The sequence below is a fragment of the Paroedura picta genome, chromosome 3 (genome assembly GCF_049243985.1).
Source record: "Paroedura picta isolate Pp20150507F chromosome 3, Ppicta_v3.0, whole genome shotgun sequence".
Classification (NCBI taxonomy): Eukaryota; Metazoa; Chordata; class Lepidosauria; order Squamata; family Gekkonidae; genus Paroedura; species Paroedura picta.
Genome location: NC_135371.1, coordinates 8609490 through 8634140, shown reverse-complemented (window position 1 = coordinate 8634140; position 24651 = coordinate 8609490). Strand labels below are relative to the sequence as shown.

At 48.6% G+C, this 24651-nt stretch overlaps 1 protein-coding gene across 1 annotated transcript in view; it reads left to right on the top strand.

Annotated features, from left to right (window-relative positions):
• Nucleotides 1-3034: 3034 nt before the first annotated feature.
• The window catches only part of PRRT1 (proline rich transmembrane protein 1), a 37278-nt gene continuing 15661 nt past the window's right edge, over nucleotides 3035-24651 (top strand). Inside the window, exons 1-3 of the mRNA XM_077331214.1 lie at nucleotides 3035-3400; nucleotides 20369-20781; nucleotides 23205-23381. Coding sequence (XP_077187329.1) covers nucleotides 3382-3400; nucleotides 20369-20781; nucleotides 23205-23381 — 609 coding nt within the window. The 5' untranslated portion in view covers nucleotides 3035-3381. The remainder of the gene's footprint in view (nucleotides 3401-20368; nucleotides 20782-23204; nucleotides 23382-24651) is intronic.

Here is a 24651-nt window from a genome sequence, read left to right as displayed (position 1 = left end):
TGACAGCTCACCTGCAGGAGACAGAGATCCATTCCCCTGAAGAAGATGGCTGCTGGAGACCGGCCCCAAATCCTGCCCACTCCCTCTTCGACCCCCGCAGTCTCCATTTCCCTACCCAGAGCTCAGAATAGACAGTATCCTGCTTGCCATGAGCCTGTCTGGCTAATCTTGGGCCAGTCACCACCTAGGCTCCCTCGCAGGCTTGTTGTGAAGGTCGAAGAGCGGATGGCCGATACAGGTGAGGCACGTGTGCCCGCCCGAGTGACACCTTAGCCAAAAAGCGGGATAAAGGGGCAATAAACAGAGAGTGGTCCTCGGTGACTCACACGTGCATTGTGCATCGTTTCCATCACTACTTGTCCTAAATAAAAGCACCGTCTCCGTTCAGCGTGGATGACATGTTTTGATGGAATCCCCCTGCTTGTTAGACAAGCGCTCTGAGCTTAATTATAAATGTGGGTGAAATATTTTATCCTCTTCCTGCCCACTTCTGCGGCATCGTACACCGAAGCGGAAAAGCAGGCCTGTGGGTTTCCTTTGCAGGATGTCTCTTTTTGACAGCATTCGAGTAGCATGGGTTTAGAAAGCTCTGTGGGACAACAGCAGCGGTGGCTTCTCCGTAGACATGTGGTGGCCCGTGCATACACATGCGGTCAGTGCTTGATTTTGTTAGGTCCAATGTTTCTCATTTACACAACTGAATTTCAATTTCTTCAGATTATTAGCTAAGTATATTGCCTGTTAGCTAATTATCTGAAGAAGAAAAAAGGTAAAGGTATCCCCTGTACAATAGCACAGCAGTGTGACCCTTTGTCTATAACATTAAATGCCACCAATTCCTTTCTGCTCTCTACATAGGACGCACAGGTCTAACCCTCCACCAAAGTATTAATGGGCATGATTCTGGCATCAAGAATCACATGACTGATAAACCTCCCAGCACACTCAATGGGGGAACCTCAAAGTAGCTGTTTAATTGCAAAGGAACTTCAAGAACAGGCTGGAAAGGGAGAGTTTGCCAATAATTACAGCACGCAAAACAATGGAATCCCCAGGACTCAACAGGGATATGGGTTTCTTATCTCACTACATATGCTAACCTCATTTAGCTCTTATGTCTGCATTCCTAACAATCTCCCAGAAGGGCCATACATCCTCTTTATTTTATTTGGTGTTGTGGCTAAGAGTGTGCGTAGTGATTAAGAGTGGCAGCCTCTAATCTGGAGAACTGCGTTAGATTCCCCACTCCTCTTCCACATGCAGCCAGCTGCACAGTTCTCTCTGAGGTCCCACAGCCTCACCTCCCTCACAGGGTGGCTGTTGCGGGGAGAGGAAGGGAAGATGATTGTAAACCGCTTTGAGACTCCTTCAGGTAGCGAAAAGCGGGGTACAAAAAACACTCTTCTTCTTCGGATTAATAGAATCTAATAGCAGATTGTAATGTAACAATGACTAGTAGAATGTAATGTTTATCTCTGGTCTGGGGACAGCCAATTGTCCAAGCTTAAGAAGAGATGGATGGAGCATGGTGACATGGCTGCAAGCTGTTTACTCTCCGCATCCCACGAAGGAAACATCTGTCTATTTTTGGCATATTCATTTCTTCACCATGTTCCCACCTATCCAGTTAAACCCGAACAAATCATGCCGTTACAAACTTAGCTAGTTATCTGTGCATGGCTCTTGAAGGTGTTAAACATCTGCATCATAATTTGCATTATAATCTTATATGTATTATTAATTAATTAATTTATTAATTATTAATTTATTAATTAATAATTATTAATTAATTAATTACATTTGTATACCGCCCTCCCCTAAGGCTGGTCATTCCCATTCCATTGTGTCTGATGAAGGGGACACGATAGCCCTCTTTAAGTATTTGAAAGGTTGTCACTTGGGGGACGGCAGGATGCTGTTCCCGTTGGCTGCAGAGGAGAGGACATGCAGTAATGGGTTTAAACTACAAGTACAACGATATAGGCTAGATATCAGGAAAAAAATGTTCACAGTCAGAGTAGTTCAGCAGTGGAATAGGCTGCCTAAGGAGGTGGTGAGCTCCCCCTCACTGGCAGTCTTCAAGCAAAGGCTGGATACACACTTTTCTTGGATGCTTTAGGATGCTTAGGGCTGATCCTGCGTTGAGCAGGGGGTGGGACTAGATGGCCACTTCCAACTCTATGATTCTAGGATTCTATGAAGTTTTTAAGCAGAGGCTAGATAGCCATTTGATGGAAATGCTGTTCTGTGTGAGTCAGTGGGCAGAAAGGATTGTGTCTGAGCTTGGCTCTTGTGGCCCTTTCTTGCATGCCAATGGCCACTTTGGGATCAGGAAGCAAATTTCTTCCAGTCCAGACTGGCCAGTGATTCTGGTTTGGTGGGGGGCAGCATCATCTGGGCATGGAATTGGGGCCACCGTGGGTGGGCAGGTAGTTGTGAGTTTCCCGCCTTCTGCAGGGTGTTGGACTAGATGACCCCAGAGGTCCCTTCCAACTATGATCCTAAGATGTGTGTGTGTGTGTGTGTGCACAAAAGCTTATGCCTTGAATAAAACTTTCAGTCTTAAAGGAGCCCCAGGACTCAAACCTTGTGTCACTTGCCATTTAGTGTCGTAATGTCACAGACTCCCCCCCCCCACCATGGCATGGGCAAGCCCACTTCTCTCCTGCCCCTCCCAGGAATCCAGGACAGCCAAAGTGGGCCACCGGTCTCCCATTCCCCCCTACAACAACCCTGCAGAGTCAGCCACACCAGGAGACAGACCCAACCCCCTGTCCCCAGGCTCCTTCCCTGCAAACTTCCTGCCTGAGCAGAGCTTTGGCTCTCCAGATTCCTCTACTCCGAGCCCCCTCCCCGATACCCCCACCTCCCTGGCTCTGTTCTCTGCGAGCAAGAAAGGGATCCCTCCGCCGTTGCCCTATTCATGAAGGGAAAAGGTATGTGGTGAGCAGCTTTGGGATACCTGGGGCCCTTACAGAAGATCTATGGTGGAGACAAGACAGGCGTTAAGCATGTGTGTGTGTGGTGGAGGGGGGGTTTATTTGAAGATTGACATCCTTGAAGGCCTTGCTCCTGTTGGGTGGTCGACTTGAAGGGCCGCAAGAGACTCGCCTGTGCCTTTAAATCCCCCCCTCCACAAATCCTTTGTATGTGTATGTGTGTGTGTGTCATTTTGTGTTCCCTTGCTCCTCATCTTTGGGAAGAGCATCCTTCCAGCCAGGCAAAGGACCGCGTGGCTCGCTCGGGGTGGGGAGGGGGGCAGAGCGGACGGGAGGCGGGGAGGGAGGGATTTTTTTGGGGGGGGGGTGACGCAGAGGTGTTTTTCCCCCCTCTGCTGGGTCTCCCCCCCGCGCCGTGGGAGCTACCTCGAGAGCTGCAGAGATGTCTTCCGAGAAAGCAGGTGAGAGGGGTCGAGGGTGGCTGGGAGCGTCTCTGGGTGGGTGGGTGGGTGGGCGAGGGGTTAGCAGCCGGCTGGGTGGGTGGGTGGGGGGGAGAGACTCTGCACCCAGTGCGATGCAGGAATGGAGGGGGGAGAAGAGCTTGTGAATCCGGAGAGGTGCATTGTGAAGCGAGGGGGGCTTTTGTGAGAGGCTGGGAGGGGGGGGCCAGGAGGCCATGCTTCGACTGTGCGCATCTCCGTGCGCATGATGTGCCCCACATCAAATGGAATGTGCGTGTATATGTGGGAGAGAGGGAGGGTGAATGGATGATACACTTCGATGCAGCTATGGGGTAGAGGTGAGGATGTGTTATGAGAGGAGAATCGCTTGGGCGGGTTGGGGTCTTTGGCACATATGTGCTTCTGCGTTGCTCCTGGATTCATAGAATCATAGAGTTGGAAGGGACCTCCTGGGTCATCTAGTCCAACCCCCTGAATTGGCAGGGCTATATTTGTGGGATGGCACAGGCAGGTGTATTGGAAAGAACCGGCCGAGCAAAGAGAGGAGGGTGCTGGATCTGTTTGGACCACAGTGAATGACGGGGCCGTGCAGGTGCGTACGTAACAAAACTGGACGTCTCCCCAGAGGGCCCTGAAACAAGCCAGAGGCATGTGGGTGACGAGGTGTGTGTCATTGTGAAGGTGTGAGACGTTGTGGCGGTTTGTGTGGCAGAGGGAGTGTGTTGGGGGCAAATGTGTGCGCATCAGATTTGTGATGTCACCCGTCAGGAGTTTGGGGCTTTGGGATGTGTGTGTGTGTGTCACACAGCGTGTGAAACTGGTTTAGGCGGCCCGGCAGGTAACGGAACAAAAAGCCAGTACCGCTGATAACAATGTGACGGCATCGTCAGTACGACAGACTTGCCTGCGCCTCTTGCTCAGAGGGAGCCTGCGAGGATGTCTGACTGAATCTGAGCTCCGGAGGGGCTGTGTGTGTGTGTTTGTGTGTCTGGGAATTAAGTGTGGGGGAGGAGGGACATAACGTGATTTGGATGTGAGGCGGATGGTATTGTGTGTCGTTGGGGGACGAACCGAAGCGGGGACTTGTGTGAGACTGTGGGTCAGCAGATTGAGCAATGTGATCGCCCTGTGTGCCGTAGGGCTATATTTAAACCGAAGGTTGTGTCCTGGTTGCTTGTGTATTCAACGCTTCAGGGTTGAGGATGGGGTAGAGCAGGGGTAGTCAAACTGCGGCCCTCCAGATGTCCATGGACTACAATTCCCAGGAGCCCCTGCCAGCAAATGCTGGCAGGGGCTCCTGGGAATTGTAGTCCATGGACATCTGGAGGGCCACAGTTTGACTACCCCTGGGGTAGAGGATGGGGTAGACATTAAAAGAGGCTGTGTCGTGGCATGTACATAGAATCATAGAATCATAGAATCATAGAATCATTGAATCTTAGAATCATTGAATCATTGAATCTTAGAATCATTGAATCATTGAATCTTAGAATCATAGAATCATAGAATCTTAGAATCATAGAATCATTGAATCATTGAATCATTGAATCTTAGAATCATAGAATCATTGAATCTTAGAATCATTGAATCTTAGAATCATAGAAACATTGAATCATTGAATCTTAGAATCATAGAATCCTAGAGTTGGAAGGGGCCATACAGGCCATCTAGTCCAACCCCCTGCTCAACGTAGGATCATCTGTTTGCAGCATTTAGAGTCTCTTCATTCTGCCTCCCATTGTTTCTGTGTGAGGATTAGAAAGGAAGGGACAGTGTGCTGTTTTTGGTTGGTTGCACGGCTAGAGATGCCAGTCTCCAGGTGGGGCCTGGGGATCCCTCAGAATTACACCTCCTCTCCAAACCGGAACATGGATGCTTAGGAGACGGGATTCTATTGGCATTGAAACTCACGGAGATCCCTGTTGTCCTCAGACTCTGCCCCCAAATTTCGGGGAATTTCCCAGCAGGGAGATGGCAACTCTACACACACACACACCCCTGCCCCGCATGACCTACCAGTGTCCAAGGGGGCCCTGGCAACCCTAAAGTGGCAACATATGGCCTTCTGTGAGTGCGTTCTTGGATCAAGGACTTCATCATGAGGTTTTGTCAAAGATGGAATTCGATGTGGTTGAAGTCCAAAAGTACCTCAGAACTCAGTTCACTTGAATTTGTCTGTTGACGTTATATTCAAAACACATTCCGATGGCCTTTGAATTCTCCCCTCCCCTCACAAAGGACCTCACCAGCAAGGATATCTGCAGATGTCTATGTGGAGGGGGATCACTTAGACCAGGGGTAGTCAAACTGCGGCCCAACAGATGTCCATGGACTACAATTCCCATGAGCCCTGCCAGCATTCGCTGGCAGGGGCTCATGGGAATTGTAGTCCATGGACATCTGGAGGGCCGCAGTTTGACTACCCCTGACTTAGACCTCTTGTTCATTTGCTGGAGGTGTGGATGTATCAGAATACATTTAAAGGCCAGAAATGTCGAAATAGTTGGACATTTGGAAATGTTTTACGTGATGTGAACTGCTGCGAGCCAGCTTGCTGGGAGCGGCGGCATACAGATATAATAAATAAATAAATAAATAAATAAATAAATAAATAAATAAATAAATAAATAAATAATGGGGAGCGGAGCCCCCACTTGTCTCCGTGGCCACTTATCAAAGCAGTTGCTCGATCTCCCAAAATTACAACCGATCTTGCAGGCAGCACAGATTATACTGTTATACTGTTACAACCACTGTTATTATTGTATGATTATTAACGAAGACTCGTGTATTGTTTATAAGTTTAAAATGTAAACCGCCCTGAGCCTCCGGGGAGGGTGGTATATAAATATAATAAATAAATAAATAAATAAATAAATAAGTTCCCTGGAGAAAATGGTTACTTGGGAGGGTGGGTTGATACCTCAGTGGGTATAAAGCAGACTCTACAGCAGGGGTAGTCAAACTGCGGCCCTCCAGATGTCCATGGACTACAATTCCCATGAGCCCCTGCCAGCGGCAGGGGCTCATGGGAATTGTGGTCCATGGACATCTGGAGGGCCGCAGTTTGACTACCCCTGCTCTACAGCTTTACCCGTCTCCAGACGCTGCCCCCAAAATCTCAAGGCATTTCCGAACCCAGAGCTAGCCACCTCAGGCAGCCCAACTTCCAAAAGACACTTAACTTGACACCCCTGTCATCCCATTCTGTCATGTAGTATCAGAGTTCACCCAACAAAGGATTCTAGCTTTCATTTAGGCCACCAAGTTCAGCACAGTGTGGTGGTTAACAGCAGCGGTTTCCAATCTGGTAAACTGGGTTTGATTCCTCGCTCCTCCACATGCGGCCAGCTGGGTGATCTTGGGCCAGTCGCAGTCCTGTCAGAGCTGTTCCCAAAGTCCATTTCTGTCAGAACTGTCTCAGTCTCACCTACCTCACAGTGGGTCTGTTGTGGGGAGAGGAAGGGAAGACAATTATGAGCCACTTTGAGACTCCTTTGGGCAGTGAAGGGAAGGTATAAAAATCTTCCTCTCTTTTTCTTTTTCTTTTTCTTCTTTTTCTTTCTTCTTCTTTTCCTTTCCCTTTTCCTTTCCCTTCTTCTTCTTCTTCTTCTTCTTCACTGTCTCCAAGGGGTTTGTTCCTAGTGTATTGTGATAATGTTTGACAGGGTACATAAGCCTTGGCTACCTCTTGGAAATTTTTTTAAAGAAGGGCAATTTCTCCAGAAATCTGTTGAAACCAGAACAGATCTCTAGTTGTCCTAGATTCAGATGATGAGATCCATATGGTAAATGGAAATTTACTACACATCACTCTGAGAGCCCCAAAATGGTCTGCTGCTTCCGTCCAGCCTCCCTTCCCACAAGAACAGTGAAAGTGAATCCCATGTTTGAGATACTGGAGATGTATAAATGACTCCCGTGTGCAGATGGTTAGCTACTGACCAAATGCCTCTTGCTACTTTATCATCCATGTTCAACCTCATGACATTTCTGTGAGGAATATTGCCTATTCCCAGGCTGAGAGAGAGCAAATGATCCAGAGGAATAACGGGATTGGCGGAAGAGGGAGGAAGGAACCCTTTTGGCCACAGGATTATGGGACTCTCACGGACAAAAGCCATTTGGGATTGGGGCTGCAGTGTGAGGTTGCCAGCCTCCAGTTGTTGGCTGGAGAGCTCCCGCTTTTATAGTTATGGAGTTCAGTTCACCTGGAAGATGGACTCTAAGGCAAGGATTCCCAACCAGGAGTCTGTGGACTGTGGGAACTGTGGAGGGGGGTCCGTGGCCTTTCCCCTCCTACGTAAAGTGACCAGATTTTAACATTGGTAAAGCGGGACACCATTGACCGGGGAGGGGGGGGTTCTTGATTAAAAATTTGGTCTATATGGAGCAACAAAAAGTTTCACAGAACGCACAGAACGCAAAAATAGTATTGTGATATATATTTTTTAAATTTCAACATAAGTACAATTTGCCAGATACCCCCCAGATGTTCCTCCAAAAGTGGGACAATCTGGTCACCTTAAACTAGGGAACTGGCCACCTCCACACGAAGGGCTCGATGGGTAGGCCATGGGTGTAAGGATCAAAGGGGGGGGGGAGTTGTGGCGTGGGATGGGAGGTTCAGGCTGTCTTCATATTTCATGCCCTTCTTTCCAGTCTACACTACGACAGTAGTAAAGGTGGGTGGCAGAAGGAGGGCAACGGGCATGTGTAATCATGTCACTTTCAGGGGCATGGCAGGAAGGTGTGACCCACTGGCATCACTTCTGGGGGTCCTTGAGGCCTGAACGTTTATTCCTCCACACTCAATAGGTTGAAAAAGGCTGCTTAAGCCATTATACCCCATTAAAGTCCTGCCCCCCCCCCTCATCTTTCTCAGGTTCGACCCCCAAAATCCCCATCCCAAAGCTGACAATCCTGCTGCAGAGACGAGGGGGAAATTTATTTATTTATTAGATATTTATATATCGCCCTCCCCAAAGGCTTAGGGCTGTCCACATAAAGCAGAACAGAAACAATACAGATAACTTAGATCAGGGGTGGGCAAACTGTGCCAGCAGGGGCTCATGGGAATTGTAGTCCGTGGACATCTGGAGGGCCACTGTTTGCCCACCCCTGACTTAGATTAACAATAATGAATGAAGTGAAACAACAAGCAACATGGAAAGAGTAGAAAAGTGTGGGAAGTATTAAATTAACTCATACTGATAGCCCAGTGAGTCGGGCGGAAATATGGTGCCATAGGAGGGATGGCTCAGGAGGAAGGCCCTTGGGAAGTGATGGCACAGGTTGACCTCAACCAAATGCCTGGTGAAGGAGCACAACATTTTTTAAAAAATCAAGCACAAAAATCGAGTGGGCTTCAACCCAGCATTGAGAAATCTTGTTCGGAAACCGCGTTATCCCAGAGAGACCGACAAAATCCCGCAAAGCCGCTATAGAAGCCAAGCATGCCTCATTTGCCTCATATAGCCCTCTCAGACAGCACTTCATAACCCATGCCTTTATTTCCCTAAATTGCTGGGAGGAACAGTTGGCCATTTATAGGCTGTCAGAGGCAGACCGAACAGCTTGGGGCCTTCCAAGCAAATTCAAGCTGGCGGTGGTATTTTTTCTGTATCCCAGTGGTCTGTCTCCCCTTTGGACCCACATGGAATCCAGTTATCGGGCCATTGTGAGGTCCCTACTTCTTGTCCCCTCATATTTGCCCATGTCCCCCCTTCTTTTCCTCCCTTCCCTGGTCTCACAGGGTACCTCTTCTTTCCCCCCTTCTATAAATAGAAGGCAGTCAGGCGCAACCAGGATGACCTAAAAAAACACGAACAGAATGTCACTCAACCTCTGGAGGGGTGGCCTGTTTTGCGGAGCAAGAGGGGCACATGCCTTGGGAGGGGTGTTGTGTCAGCTACGCAGGGATGTCCTGGGTCACATCGTGGCGCGCGACTCTGTCTGTGTGGTGAGGAAGGGAGATAAAACGCAATTTGGGCATGCGCACCACGGACGCTCTCTGTCGATTTGCGGGTTCTGTTTGGACTGCTATCTTGCAGGACATTAAAAAGAACGGGGCATGTAACGCTGATGGGGGAATTGTGGTTGTGCTGTTTGTTTTTTAAAAAATTGGCAGCCTTGCTGAATCGCCCATGAAGCTCGGCGTCTCACACCGATGGTTGAGAGAAGGAGGGTGCTGAAGTTGGGACTAAAGCAAGACCAGATATTGATTAAAATTATTATTGATAGGACTTGGTTGCTTTCACTGCCCAAGGGATGGGGGTGGAATGAGGGAATGTTATATGGATGGGATGAAATGTAACCAAGAGCTTAAAGGCCCTGGAAATAGGACACGCTTTATGGGCTTGCCTGTGGTAGAGGGATGAAAATTGACCCAAGTTGCACAGAACCACAGAGAGGGGAAGAAAGCCGGCCAAAATATACACCGGGTAATTACAGGCTAGAGAATTCCACACGCCTTCAAGGTTCACCCTATAATTAGTCATAAACAATTGCCTCAGGAGAGAGTTTGGGCCACTGTTTTGAGACAGCAGCATAGGACTTGGTGGCTTTCTCTGCCCGAGGGATCGGGGGTGGAAGGAGGGAATGACATATGGATTTCCTGCCTCACCTACAAAAGTGTTCAGGGTTTGGCTCTTTGGGTAATGATTGGGTCTGAGGTGGGTTTCTTATTGAAATAACTGAATGTAAACAGGATACAGGATGTCCTTTCCCCCCTCAAAGTGGCACCTGGCTGAATCCCATTCAGGCTTCTAGGCTGATTTGAGGACCAGACTCTCCCCTTTATGGAGTTAAGCTTCTGTTTCTGAGTTTTTCAGGAAAGGGAGTGAGAATGAAACGGCCGATGTAGTGACGCTTTTATACAAGTCCCTAGCGGACTATGGTGTGTAGTTTTGGGGAAACATAAACAACCATGACAGGGTTGGAGAGCTGCCCCCTAAGGCAAGGCTCAAGCAGCTGGGCCCGTTTAGTTGAGAAAAGAGGTTCTGAGGGGGTGCCATGATGGAGGCCTACCAAATTAAGCACGGTTAGAGAGCATTAATAGGCAGAAACTTTTCTCCCTCTCTACTAATCTTAGAATTCTAGAGTTCTGCTAGGACTGGAAGACAGAGTTGTTCTGCCAGGCTGGAGATAATACTCTGTGGCATCACCTCCTTGCTGAGCTCCCTGCACAAATTCCACACACACCCCAGTACCCCCCTCCCCGATCTCCAATATATCTGTAGGCCTTCTTATAGCCCTCTAGTATCTACGGTAACTAGCTGCTGTTGGAAACAGGATGCTAGGCTATGATGGCTCATCGGCCTGGTCCAGGGAGGCTGTTTTCATGCTTTTCATGTTCTTCAGCATCTTCCCTCCAAGGAGATATTGAAAGCTGTTACCAGGCAAGAGCGCCAGAGGGGTGCAGCACTGGGGGTCGCCCAGAGACTGAACCCTGCTGAGCCACGGAGCAAAATGGGTTGAGTTGCTCCAGGTTGTTTGCGAGGGGGGAAAGCAGACGGAGCCAGAAGGCAAATGAGTAACAGCACTGGCTCGGAGAGAACAGCCGTCTTCCTCATCTCTGTATTTCACCAGGCGCACAGGCTACAGGAGGGAATTTAATGTATCCCCTGTTTCCTCCCAAGGGCACAGGGTCCCAGACATAGATTTTGTCTCCCCTGTTTCACCCTCACAACAACCCTGTGAGGTAAATTGTGATGAGAGGGTATGACTCTATCATAGACCCTCCCTGAGCTTCTGTGGCAAGGTAGGGCCGTGCGGAAAGGCTAACTGATGCTTCAGCCATCTTGTGCTTTGGGGAAACTAGAAGAAGAAGAAGAAGAGTTGGTTCTTATATGCCGCTTTTCTCTACCCGAAGGAGTCTCAAAGCGTCTTACAGTCACCTTCCCATTCCTCTCCCCACAACAGACACCCTGTGGGGTGGGTGAGGCTGAGAGAGCCCTGAGATTCCTGCTTGGTCAGAACAGTTTTATCAGTGCTGTGGCAAGCCCAAGATCACCCAGCTGGCTGCATGTGGGGGAGTGCAGAATCGAACCCAGCATGCCAGATTAGAAGTCCGCACTCCTAACCACTACACCAAGCTGGCTCTACATAGATGTCAGGGGAAAGGGTTCTGTTCTGTTTTGAAGTGCTAAGTGGGGACATACTAGGAGCCCTGTCTAGAGGCAGCACCGAATCCTACAATTCATGTTTAATCTTACAGTTTTCCCACCCAGATCCTGAGGTGGTATGCGCTGGAAAGAGTTTGTGCTGCCCTGGAAGCAAAGACAGAGGACTGGAGATCTCACAGAATCGCAATGTTAATCATGCCTGGAGAAATTGGCTGTGTTGGATGATGAATTCGGTGGCATTATTCCCTGATTAGGCTCCTCCACATACCCCACTCTCCCCAAACTGCACCCCCCCCCCAAACCCTCAGCACCTTCCCTACCCGGAGTTGGCAACCAAGCTCGAAGGACTTTACCCTGCAGTGCTAGCTTTCTACTTGTGTGAAAAGGTTCGGGTGAAAGAACATTTGGCGTTGGAATCTCCCATCTGCAAGCGGCACACTCCATTGTGTGACATGCATAATCCAGGTCGATCCTGCCTTTCCGCTGAAACAGCAGTCAAGGTGGCTCAGCGGAAGCCAGAAAATTGAACCAAATAGCTACCGTACCATTCCTGCCTGCCCCTCCCCCCATCCCGGGGGAAAATCCCTTCACAAAATTTCAAACCAGCACAAAAAATGAGTTTCTAACCATACTTGGTAAAGAGATGGACTGCAAATTCAGTATAATGGTAACAGCCTAGAACAGAGATTCCCACCCAGGGCTCCCTGGAGACTTGGGGCTCTATAAGAGGTCCCCAGGGGCTCCCCAGACTTTCCCCTATATCACACCTTAATGGACTTGGCCACAAGTTATTCCTGGCATTGCCATGAAAGTGGGGAACTGGCCACTTCCAATGACAAGGGGGAGGCATTTTCATGTGGTTACCTTGCCTGGGAAAGGGGCCGGAGCTTGGAGGCCTACTCCTCCCTCAAACCACCTCCTTTCTCTCCCCTCTCAGTCCTCCTTGGGCATGGCAGGGAGGTGGGGCTAGCTATCGTCACTTCCGGCCCAGTTCCAGGCCTCCTTGAAGCCTGACAAATATGTCAGGGGCTCCTCCATGGTCAAAAGGTTGAAAAAGACCGGCCTAGAGGAAGGATTACAGACAAGTGATGGACAGTGCTGTCAAGTCACAGCTGCCTTATTGTTTTTTCAGGACAAAAGACAGTCAGGGGTGGTTTGCCTCCACGTCATGGCAGTGGTATTCTTTGGAGGTCAAAGACTTGCTGGGGTCAACCTTGCTCCGCTTCCAAGATCTGTTGAGATCAGGCTAGGTCAGGGTGTTGCCTACAGACCCGGGAACAAATGAATGAGAATGTCATCTGTGTTGTCACACTGTTTGTTCTTGCGATCCGCATTCACTCCTCCTTTCTTTTCCGGTCTTCTCGAGATGCCAAAGAAAGCATCTGTTAGATTGCAGCTCGCTTGCTTTCCAAGCGAAGGGGAGAAATGTCCCCACCCTGCCGCCCACTCGAAAACCGTGCGTCAAGACAAGCGAGTGCCAAAAGACAGCTTGGAAAACCCGTTCGAATGGAACCTTTCGACCGACCCGTGCCAGGAGCCCCTATAAAGCAGCCTATAAGCAGGCCCTATGAAGCAACAAAGACGCTGAAAACTGGATCGCTCTGCTGCTGGAGCGCACGTGACCATCTGTGGTCAGCAGAACAAGCTAAAGGTGCACTAGAAGGCACAATTACTGGTCTCCCACTTGCCATCTTGCGAGGAATAAGATTAACCTTCTCATTAACTAAAAACCTCTGCTGCAGAACTCGGGCTCCGAAGTGCCGCTGAGTAAATGCCATTGTTAGCCAGGAAATAAAACGTAAGCCTGGCATGGGAAAAAGGACAAACAATAGGGGGTGGTGGAGGGGGATGACTTCAGTGAAAGCAGGCAGAGAAAGACGCAGCCTCCGTCCTTCTTCGAATCCATACCGAACAATCAGCTCGCAAGGGGGAAGGCAGCCATGCGCCGAGAGCCGCACAAAAGCAGGTTCCTCTCGCGAACAAAGCGACACGAGGGGTTTATTTCAAGCCCAGCGCTCACACCCGGGCGCTGCCACCTACGCCGCTCTCATTCACAACCCCTCTGCCTGCCTTACTGCGGATGCTGGAACAACTGGCTGATGAGCTGGGACACCAATTAGGACAGTAACCCTCCAGCCTGTATCCTGTGTGAATGGCGCTAATGCGCTCCAAGAAAGAGGCTGACTTCCATAATTGAGAGTTGCTACGTGCCCACAGAAGCGGTGGCCTGCTGTGCCCCTGCCTTGTTTCCTGCTCCATTTCTTGCCTCCTTCCACTCGTGGTGTGTTTGGCAGAGGAGGTATCTGACCTAACGTGGCCTCAGGTGCAGTTAGATCTTTGTCGCTTCTGATGCAGAGGCACAAGGCCTAGCCATCCTCCGAGGAGGTTGTTTGCTGTGGCTCTGCATGAGTTGCCGTGCTTGGCTTCTGTCCCTCCAATCTAGGGGAGGCTGCTTCCTGAGATTTTTGGAGGGGGGAGCCTAGGAAGACTGAGTTTAGGGAAGGGAGTGATTTCAGCTGGGTAGAATGCAGTAGAGTCCACCCTCCAGAGCAGCCCTTTTCTCCAGAGGATCTGATCGCTTTTGTCTGGGGATTAGCTGTCATTCCAGGGGATCCCAGGGTGGAAACCTCCTGGAATTGCAATTGGTCTCCAGGGCGTAGTCTGCATGGGTTTTTTTTACCCATTCCCAGTTCAAAGAAATCCCTCCTGTCTACACTGAATTCGATTTCCATTTTGATTTGGGGCACTTTAAATTTTCTCTCTGCAACATACATGATTGATCCGGAGTGACCCTACCTTTCCCCTGCAATATCCAGAAGTGGATATAACCCTTGATATTTGAAAAAAATTCCATCAGTAAGTGTGCAGATTTCCACTTTTTGTGAATTAACTTTCTTCTCCGTGACTCATAGCAGAGCAGTCTTCCCTGACTGGCCAGGGTGTCAGTTCAAAGACTTCTTGGTTCCCAGTTGTGAGGCTTATCTTAAAGTGACTGCGCTCCAGAAGCCCTAACTTCTCTCAGCAGAGATTTGCCCCTCGGATTTATTCCCTCTCCTCTGCTGTCTCCAATCCTCCCCCCCCCCCCCATTCAAGAAAAGAAAGAAACAGACTCCTGCTGCGCTTGGTTCCCCTCCCTGCTCTGAGCTTTCCCAACCAAGTGCAGAACACTTTCTGTTTCAATGGAGGTGGGGGGGATAGAGGAAGACCTGAGTTCAAATCGATCTGCATTCAGCAGGATCCACAACGGAAACAAACAAAGTAAGTACAGAACCAGCCCAGGTTATAAAGATCAATTCCCTTGGAGAAAACGGCTGTTTTGATAGTTAGCACCTGCTGCTATGGAATATGCTCTGCTTTAAAATCATCGCAATTTATATCCCTCTGAAATTGGGGGATGGAGCAGGACCTTACTGATGAACAAACAATGCCATAGAATAGAATGTGCCCTTCACAACAGTCGCTTCCTCCAGGGGGAAAGACCTCTGTGGCCTGGAGATTGATTGCAATTCTAGATCTCCAGGCACCACCTGGAAGCTGGCAACACTGCGACAGACAGAAACTCTGTCAGAATAAGCCTGTACTGTAGTCCATGTCTTGAAGGAGGACACCGATGGAGAACAATGGCCGTTGCTCCCAAACCCCAGAATGAGCTGAGAAAAGACTACAAGAAGGCCTGCCTGTCATGAAAGACAAGCTACCGTGTGTGTTTGTGTGTGTGTGTGATGTTTGGGTGCCCCCATTTTCACAATTATAAGCAAATGAGCAGCATAGATGCAGGGCCTTTTCGTGGTGGCCCCTCAACTGTAGATATCCGTTTCCACAGCGATGTACCCAGGACCAAGCTTGTGGAGCTTAAGGTGCTAGGCCAAAAAACATGTTATTCTCCCTGAATATCTGTTGATGTTGACTTCTACTGATTCCCGTTTTTGTTTGTTTTGACTTCTTTCCCCTTTTGTGCTTTCGTTTTGATCAGGATATATATATATATATTTTGCTGGGTTTTCTTCTTCCTTAATTGTACCTGGCCTATTTATATGATGTTGTCACTGTTTCCTTCAGCTGCTGCTAGTTCTCCTGTGTCTGATTTCTATTGACTTAATTGCAGAGGACCATGTGATGGTATTTTCTATTTTTATGGCTGATTCAGGGTTTGATTGCCCTCCTGTCTCTCCTCCCCCTCTCATTTGCTTTTATTGGTTTAGCTGCTAAAGTTCGAAGCTTCCCAGTGAAAGACCTTGAGAGGCATGGGAGAAATTTGTTGCGAACTTAGGCAGATTGTGAGAGGGTGGGCAGAAAAGATTGTGTCGCAGATTGGCTCTTGTGGCCCTTTCTGGCATGCCCAGGGAAATGCTGATGTCCACTTTGGGGTCAGAAGGCGAATTTCCTCCAGACTAGATTGTGGGTTGTTGTTTTTTTTTGGGGGGGGGTATCGTTTGGGCATGGAATTGGGGTCACTGTGGGTGGGCAGGTAGTTGTGAATTTCCTGCATTTTGCAGGGGGTTGGACTAGATGACCCTGGAGGTCCCTTCCAACTCTGTGATTTGATGCTTCTAAATCTTTGGCATGGAGGAAATCTTTGAAATAACTGTAATTGATTAAAAAGGACCCCTTTATATCCCACCAAAACTCAGGCTAGCTCAATCTCATCAGATCTCAGAAGCTAGGCAGGGTCAACCCGGGTCAATATTTGGATGGAAGACCGTCAAGGATAGTGGGTAGTGATTTGAAGGTAGGTAATGGCAAATCACCTCAGAACTTCTCTTGCCTTGAAAAGCCTGTGGCAGGGGTGGCTAAACTGTGGCCCTCCAGATGTCCATGGACTACAATTCCCAGGGGTAGTCAAACTGCGGCCCTCCAGATGTCCATGGACTACAATTCCCAGGGGTAGTCAAACTGCGGCCCTCCAGATGTCCATGGACTACAATTCCCAGGGGTAGTCAAACTGCGGCCCTCCAGATGTCCATGGACTACAATTCCCAGGGGTAGTCAAACTGCGGCCCTCCAGATGTCCATGGACTACAATTCCCAGGGGTAGTCAAACTGCGGCCCTCCAGATGTCCATGGACTACAATTCCCAGGGGTAGTCAAACTGCGGCCCTCCAGATGTCCATGGACTACAATTCCCAGGGGTAGTCAAACTGCGGCCCTCCAGATGTCCATGGACTACAATTCCCAGGGGTAGTCAAACTGCGGCCCTCCAGATGTCCATGGACTACAATTCCCAGGGGTAGTCAAACTGTGGCCCTCCAGATGTCCATGGACTACAATTCCCAGGGGTAGTCAAACTGTGGCCCTCCAGATGTCCATGGACTACAATTCCCAGGGGTAGTCAAACTGCGGCCCTCCAGATGTCCATGGACTACAATTCCCAGGAGCCCCCTGCCAGCGAATGCTGGCAGGGGGCTCCTGGGAATTGTAGTCCATGGACATCTGGAGGGCCGCAGTTTGGCTACCCCTGATCCATGCCCTATGTGGTCAGCACGTCAGCTGTGAAAACAGCAAGAAAAACCTCAACAAAAAAAAAAAAACAAAAAAACAACACACCACACCTTACACTAAAAAAAGAAAAAACTCTGAGGAAGTGTGCATGCTCATGAATGCTTATGCCCAGAGCTAAACTTGGTTCGTCTTAAAGGAGTCACTGGACTCATTTGCTGTCCTGTTCTTCAGACCAATATGGAGACCCACCTGAATTAACAGCAACAGCCAATGCAGTGCAGTGGTTAGAGCAGTGGATGATAAACCTGGATCTCCAAGCTCACACCCCCTCGCCAGGTGACTGACATAAACACACCTGAATCTGTCTTATTCTGAATCAGACTGAACACGACTAACCAACTGCAGGAACATTTATCCTCCACAAAGCCTCTGAAACAAGATTCTGGACGCTGAAAAGTCATAGAATCATAGAGTAATAGAGTTGGAAGGGACCTCATGGGTCATCTAGTCCAACCCCCTGCACAATGCAGGACACTCACATCCCAATCGCTCATCTACTGTAACCTGCCACACCCTTGAGCCTTCACAGAATCAGCCTCTCCGTCAGATGGCTCTCCAGCCTCTGTTTAAAAATCTCCTAAGATGGAGAACCCACCACCTCCCGAGGAAGCCTGTTCCACTGAGAAACCGTTCTAACTGTCAGGAACTTCTTCCGGATGTTTAGATGGCATTTCTTTTGAATTAATTTCATCCCATTCGTTCTGGTCTGTCCCTCTGGGTCACATTCCATGTGGGGATTTTAATTTAAAATCAATCTAACCATGCTTGAAGCCATTCGCTATGAAAGGATGGCAGTGATACCAAAAATACCTGCAGATGTAAATGAAAGGAAACAGAAAGTCAGACTCTTGCCTAATCCTATCCATTGTTAGACCGAAAAAGACATTACAGTTTGCCAACGCACTTCCAGAAAGAATCCTTTGCCTCACACAACTCACATCTGAGAGATTCAGGGACGTCCGGTTGCGTGGCTGTCTTATTCCGGTCACCTGAAACTCGCAGGATTCTATCAAAACCATTTAATTCATCTCCTCTGAATCCATGATGTAAGTGTGACCAAGCTTATTGGAATTAACTTAGCCATAGAAACGTCGCAAATGAACAATCTGCTCTTTCATCACTTTGCAAGATTTGTTTCTGGGCGAGAATCCAATTATTCACAATTAACTTTCTGAGGATAGGTTTTTTTTAAATGGTAAAAATAAAATTATCCGGTCTGCTTTGTTGAACCCCTGACAAACAGGATCTGTGACGAGGTTTCTGAACCTGTTCACAACATCTGCTTTGTGAGGATTGTTGTGTCTGCACAGGTCCAAGCTTGAGATATGAGGTAGGTTTGGGGCTGACAATGTAATTGGCCAATGTGCGGCTAGATCCCGTCTGCCAAATCTAGTTAGATTAAACTGAAACTGACCAATAGCATGCACTGGTGGGAAGATCTCTTGTTTATTTATTTTTTTTAATTTTAATTTTATTTATTAGATTTATATCCCACCACTCCCGTAAGGCTCGTGGCGGGTCACAGACAATAAAACCCCATTAAAACCCCTAATACAATAAAATCCATCTAAAACACAAAATCGCCCAACCTAACCCAATCCAAGTGTTGGCAGTGCTTGTTTGTCTTGTGTATGTAAATTGTTGTTTTTATGGGGGGGTTTATGGGGGGGTTTACTGGTTTTCAGTTCTACTTGTTTATTTTATTTTATTTATTTATTCACATTTATATACCGCCCTCCCCGAAGGCTTAGCACAGGGGTAGTCAAACTGCGGCCCTCCAGATGTCCATGGACTACAATTCCCAGGAGCCCCTGCCAGCATTCGCTGGCAGGGGCTCCTGGGAATTGTAGTCCATGGACATCTGGAGGGCCGCAGTTTGACTACCCCTGGCTTAGCATGTACCATTCTGGGGTCCTAATAAAGAGCTCAAATCGCTACTGATGTCCGTATTCACCTTAGTACCAACACATTTAACAAGAATTACCTTCTACAGCGGGAGCCCCCTGCTTTGTCAAGCCTGCGGCCCATTTGGGGAATTTTGAGAACGGTTAGCAGGTGACGCAGTGAAAAAGCTGCCATAGTGTTGGGCAGAGTTCCGATATGCAAAAAGGAGCGACCATCGGGCTGCTTAAAGAATAAAATACTTTTACTTTGAAGAAAAAAATCTCTGAACAGAAAGAGATGAGAGCGAGAGTGTGCAGTCCAAGTGTTCTGTTATCGTCATTCATCCTGCTGTGGAAGCAAGCGGGGAGGAAGTGTGCTTGAAGGAACAGGAAGTCTCCATTGAGCCAATCAGAACACTGGAGGAGAGTACTTGAAAAATACCAGGATGCTAACTGACCATCTTCTTTGATACCCCTGAGAGATATTCTTCATATATGCTGTCGAGCCCAGGGTGTTGTCTGCATTCACAGTTTAATTTCGTTTCTGACTGAACTGAATCCTACATCCTATTCACATGTGTTCCTGCACTCTGCACCTATCTCCTTTCTCAGATTTTCTCCTCCAAATCTGTCTGCCAATAAGAAAAATCAGATTGCTGAGACCCCCCCCCACCGCCCTTTTTTAAAGCTATTGATTGGTTTCTGCTAATTGGTTGGTGTGCGGCAGGAGCAGCCCCTTAACTTCCATTGTTTTCATTTCAGCACTGGCTTCATTTTGTCTAAACTTTTGTGCTGTAGAAATATTTTTCCTGTTTTTACCAGCCCATTGAAGTAATGCGATAAACACTCATATCAGAAGGAGTTAAAGATGAACCTGTAGTTACCTTCAGTTGCTATCCATTCACCAAATCTGCTGCATGTGTGTTGTTGTTTTTTTGGGGGGGGGAGATGCTTGCAAAAAGTCAGTGAATATTATGAATAGGGTCCATAGGCAGTGAACTTCAACACAGCTGAGATAGCTTAGTTTAATTGTAAACCACCACGAACCGGCTGGGTCCGGGAGTGGTAATGAGCAAATACATATATACATAAATAAATAATAAATAGTAAAATACTTGCCTTGAGATCACAGCTTTATGAGTTCAAGGTTGGTTGCAGGCCTTCGTCGTCGTCCCCCCCCTTGCAGGAGTTTTTAATTTTTACTGGTCAAAAGTTTAAAGCAGTGGTTTGTAAGCCATAACTTCAGGTAGTAAAAAGTTCCAGCTCATCAAAAATAGTGCATTTTAATAACATGTTCAAAGCAATAAACAAGCAAACAAACAAATAAAAAGTCCTGCATGTGATCGTCTGCTCTTTCTGGCTAAAACTAATATTTTGCTGTCTGTCTTGTGGATTCTTTCCTAACAATTCATTCCTTTCTGCTTTCTCTCCCTTCTCTGTCTTTCATTCCTCTCCCTCAGGACTCCCTGATTCTGCCCCCCACACCTCTCCACCGCCATACAATGCCCCTTTGCAGCCCCCTCCCCCTCCCCCACAGGATGCCCCCCTCCCCGGTTACAATGACACCCCTGCCACGACTGTGCACTCGGGCACGGCCACGTTGCCCCGGCTCGGAGGGGCGGCCACCCTCCCTCGTCCTCCCCCTTCCTCGGCCACCCTCCCACGCCCGCCTCGCCACCATTCGGCCACCCTGCCCCGCCTCCCTCCCGACCCTTACATGCAGGAGACTCAGTTCAATGGTGCACCCCAGGGCTATGTTGTCCAAACACATCCGCCTGTTGGGACCTTGCCTATCGGAGGGTACATGCACCCGGGGTACCCCGTCCAGCTGCAGCCCTGCACAGCCTACGTACCCGTCTACCCTGTTGGCGCGGTGAGTGTTTCTGGAGAATGGGCCTCCGTCTGTGGGTGGGGTTTCTGCGGTCTAAACATCACAGGAAGTTATAACTCTTCTGTGATTTGGAAGAATTCCTCCCCAGACCTCAGTCAAAATTCTCCTTTTGCTGCTCTTATGAGACATATAAGAGGAGCAGTTTTCTGATCTTCTCTCACCAAGAAGTTCAGCAGAATGGCAAATATAGCTATCGCTTGCTGCATTTTATTCTCACGAGAACCCTGTGAGGTTGTTTAGGCTTAGAATGTGTGCAGTCACCATATGAGTGTAAAGAAAGCGTATGGATTTGAACACAGGTCTCCCTAATTTTAGTATTCCCACTATACTGCACTGGACGCATGAATTTATTTAGCTAGTTCCCACTTTTCTTATCAGTTTGGGACTCAAAATGGCTTCTCGAAGATCATTTCCCCTTCCTCCATTTTTGCACAACAGCCCTGTTATGTAGGCCATGGCGAGAGTTTTGTGATGAGCCCAAGGTCACACAGCAAATTTCCACGGTAGAAGTGGGGATTTGAACCCAGGTCACTCAGGATCCTAGTCTGGTCTTTATTCACTATGCCACACTGGCCTTTGAGAATAACTCTCAGGAGTTATTGTTAAGAGCAGGGGTAGTCAAACTGCGGCCCTCCAGATGTCCATGGACTGCAATTCCCATGAGCCCCTGCCAGCGAATGCTGGCAGGGGCTCATGGAAATTGTAGTCCATGGACATCTGGAGGGCCGCAGTTTGACTACACCCAGTTAAGAGTTTCCAGGAACAGATCATAGAGTTGAAAGGGGGCTAAACTGGCTGTCTAGTCCAGGGATGGCCAAACTGTGCTCTCCAGATGTCTATGGACGACAGTTCCCCTGAGCCCTGCAGTTTAGCCACCCCTGATCTAGTCCAACCCCCTGCTGAATGCAGGATCATCCAAATCTGCAATGGTGGACAATCTCCCAGGGATATCTGTGGACTTGTCAGTATCCATCTTCTCTGGCACTTTTGTGGCCACAACAGAGCATACTAGGTGCACTCTTAGAACACCCAGGAATGGCAGAGTCCAGCAAGCTTGGCTACTGCCCCAGGGGGCCATATCTTTCCCTGAAAGACTGGCAACTTTGACTGTGTGCTTATTGATCCACTACTCTACAAGGAGAGAGAAAGGCGAAGACCTCTCGTCTCCGTGTCTCATAAGGACAGCCACAGTGGCTTTTGGCCTTGGTCGCTTCTCTAACACAGGTCCAGATGCCGTTCCCCTTTAGAGGGCCTGGCTTGTGTCCCAGACCGAGCCACCGAAGCACATTACGTCTCTGCTCACCAGGAGCAGGAGAAGGTTATGGAGCCCTTTGTATGTGTAAGAAAATTATCTTGAGGGTAGGTGCACAGGGAAAGGTTAGGACTTGAATCCATGTGCTACAGGCCAGATGAGAAACCTCTCAGGGAGAGACTCTCTCGTCCTGGGTGACCTTGGGCCAGTCACAGTTCTCTCAAAGCTCTCTTGACCTCACCTGCCTCACAAGACACCAGTTGAGAGGAGAGGAAGGGCATGTGACTGAAAGCCGCTTTAAGACTCCTTACGGCTGAGGAGAAGCTAGAAAAAACAACTCTACTGGCTTTGGATCCCCAAAAACTTTTGTCTTGCGTTCTCTGTCATCAGCTGAGATAACGCTCTGATTGTGGGGAGGCCTTTTGAAAAATCCCCTTTTCCTCTGCGGAAGCAAGTTGACAATATCTGCAGAGTCAACGCTTTTCCTCGACTGTGTCCTTTGAGGGTGAAAGAAAACAAATTGTTCCCTGCGCACAGAAAGTCAGCTTGTCAAGAAAGCTAAATGGAACTGTTCTTTCTGACATGAGACATCCTTTCTGAAGGGACCTTGTCCCTGATAATATTACCCCCATCTCTGCAGCCTGTAATGGTACAGTCCGGGATAAGCTGTGCCACTTGATTCCACCGACCATACAGGCTGGCCCTTTTGAGGATGAGATTTTTCCTTCTAGCGTTGGGAAGGGGTTTCAATGTATTTTACTCCTCTCTTTGAGATGAGAATCATCCCTTCTTTTCCTGGGTGGGTCCTTCCCATGTTTTAGATTTCCACAACATCTCATGGGAGATGTCGTTTGGAACTGTGTTACTTTGGACTGCAAGAAGGGAAATGCCTTTTTCTAGCTCCTCTCCTGATAAACTCTCCCGATATATAGTTAAACTAGCACACTCTGGGAGGGACCAGAATATTTTTCTCCTTATGGGGTGAGAGCATTTGAGAATGTGATTCCCCACCTGCAGTCTGACGTGGTACGGTCCGGGAAGTACTCATCCATAGGACTGCCCTGAACATCAGGCTCGTCTCTGAATTTCTGGAGCAATGTAAACTGGAGAGCCCCTCCCGTTGTGACCCCAGCTTTCTGTGTCTTGCCCTCAGCCATACCCCCAGGGCAACCCTCCTCCACCACCGGGTATGTCTCCAACACAGGTGACCCCCGGCATTGCCATCCTGGAACCGCGTCGCCCTCCGCACGATTACCTGCCCATTGCTGTCCTCACCACCATCTGCTGCTTCTGGCCCACGGGCATCATTGCGATAATCAAGGCTGTACAGGTGAGCATCCGGGACGAACAGGAGGGGGCTCCTCACGGGCATTTGCCCTTGGATTCTCAACAAGCACATTGGGAAGGGAAGCGAGAAATGCGGGTGTGGTTTGCATGCAGGTGGGTCCTGTCCTGGTGCCGATTTGGGGAGGACCTGCATGTCTTCCAAAAAGTGTGCACCAAACCATATTTGGGAAGGTGGTGGAAAATGCAGAAAGTTGGTGATGATGTCATGTGGACACTAACCCCCCCCCCCAACCCCAAAGTCCAGTTTAGATGGGAGCAAAATTTCCATGCCCCTGGCTTCCCATGCAAAGGATGGGGCCAATATGTTCTCAGTTGTGTTGGAAGGCAGGACTCGGACAGATGGATATAAACCACAGCAAAGGAGGTCTCACTTAAAACCGAGGAAGCATTTCCTGATAGTGCAGCAAGTTTAACACTGGAATTGTCTCTCTTTTGAGGTGGTGGATTCTCCAGGCTAGAGATTTTTCCAGGGTGGGTGGCATCATCTCAGTATGAAATTGGGTCACTGTGGATAAGCAGATAATTGGAGGTTTCCTGCACTGAACAGACAGTCGGACAGGATGACCCTGGAGAGTCCTTCTAACGCCATGATTCTATGATTCAGTGGAACAGAGGATCTGCTTTATGCCGTTCAATCCCTGGCATCTCCAGTTAAAGAATCTCACGCAGCCAATCCTGGAAATAACCTGAAATAACCTGAAGAATCACTAGTAACGAGCATATGAAGCTCAGTGGACCAATGGTATCTCACAGCACAGCAAGGCAGTTTCATAAGGATCACTTGACTGGTCATAAAGGAGGACCCCATCCCCAAAATAGACCTCCGCTGCCCCCTACCTGTCACCTCCAGGTTGGCAAGTGCAGTCCAAATAAATGGTACACTTAGAATCATAGAATCGTATAGTTGGAAGGGGCCATACATGCTATCTAGTCCAAACGCTGACAGGGGCTCATGGGAATTGTAGTCCATTAACATCTGGAGGACCACAGGTTGACTAGCCCTGATCTAGTCCAACCCCCTGCTCAGTGCAGGATCAGCCTTGAAAGGCTCAGATCTGCCAGAGACACTGCCAGCTGCCAACCTCTGCAGAACTTTCTTTACCAAAAGCATCTTGTAGGACTAAATGTGCAATAAGTATCCTTCATTCCACTGAAGGACAGTAGTGGTGATAGTGAACAGGAATACTATTTGGTAATGTGGCCCGAGACATCGCTGTCCATGTGACCTGGAAGTGACATCATTGTGTCTGGGA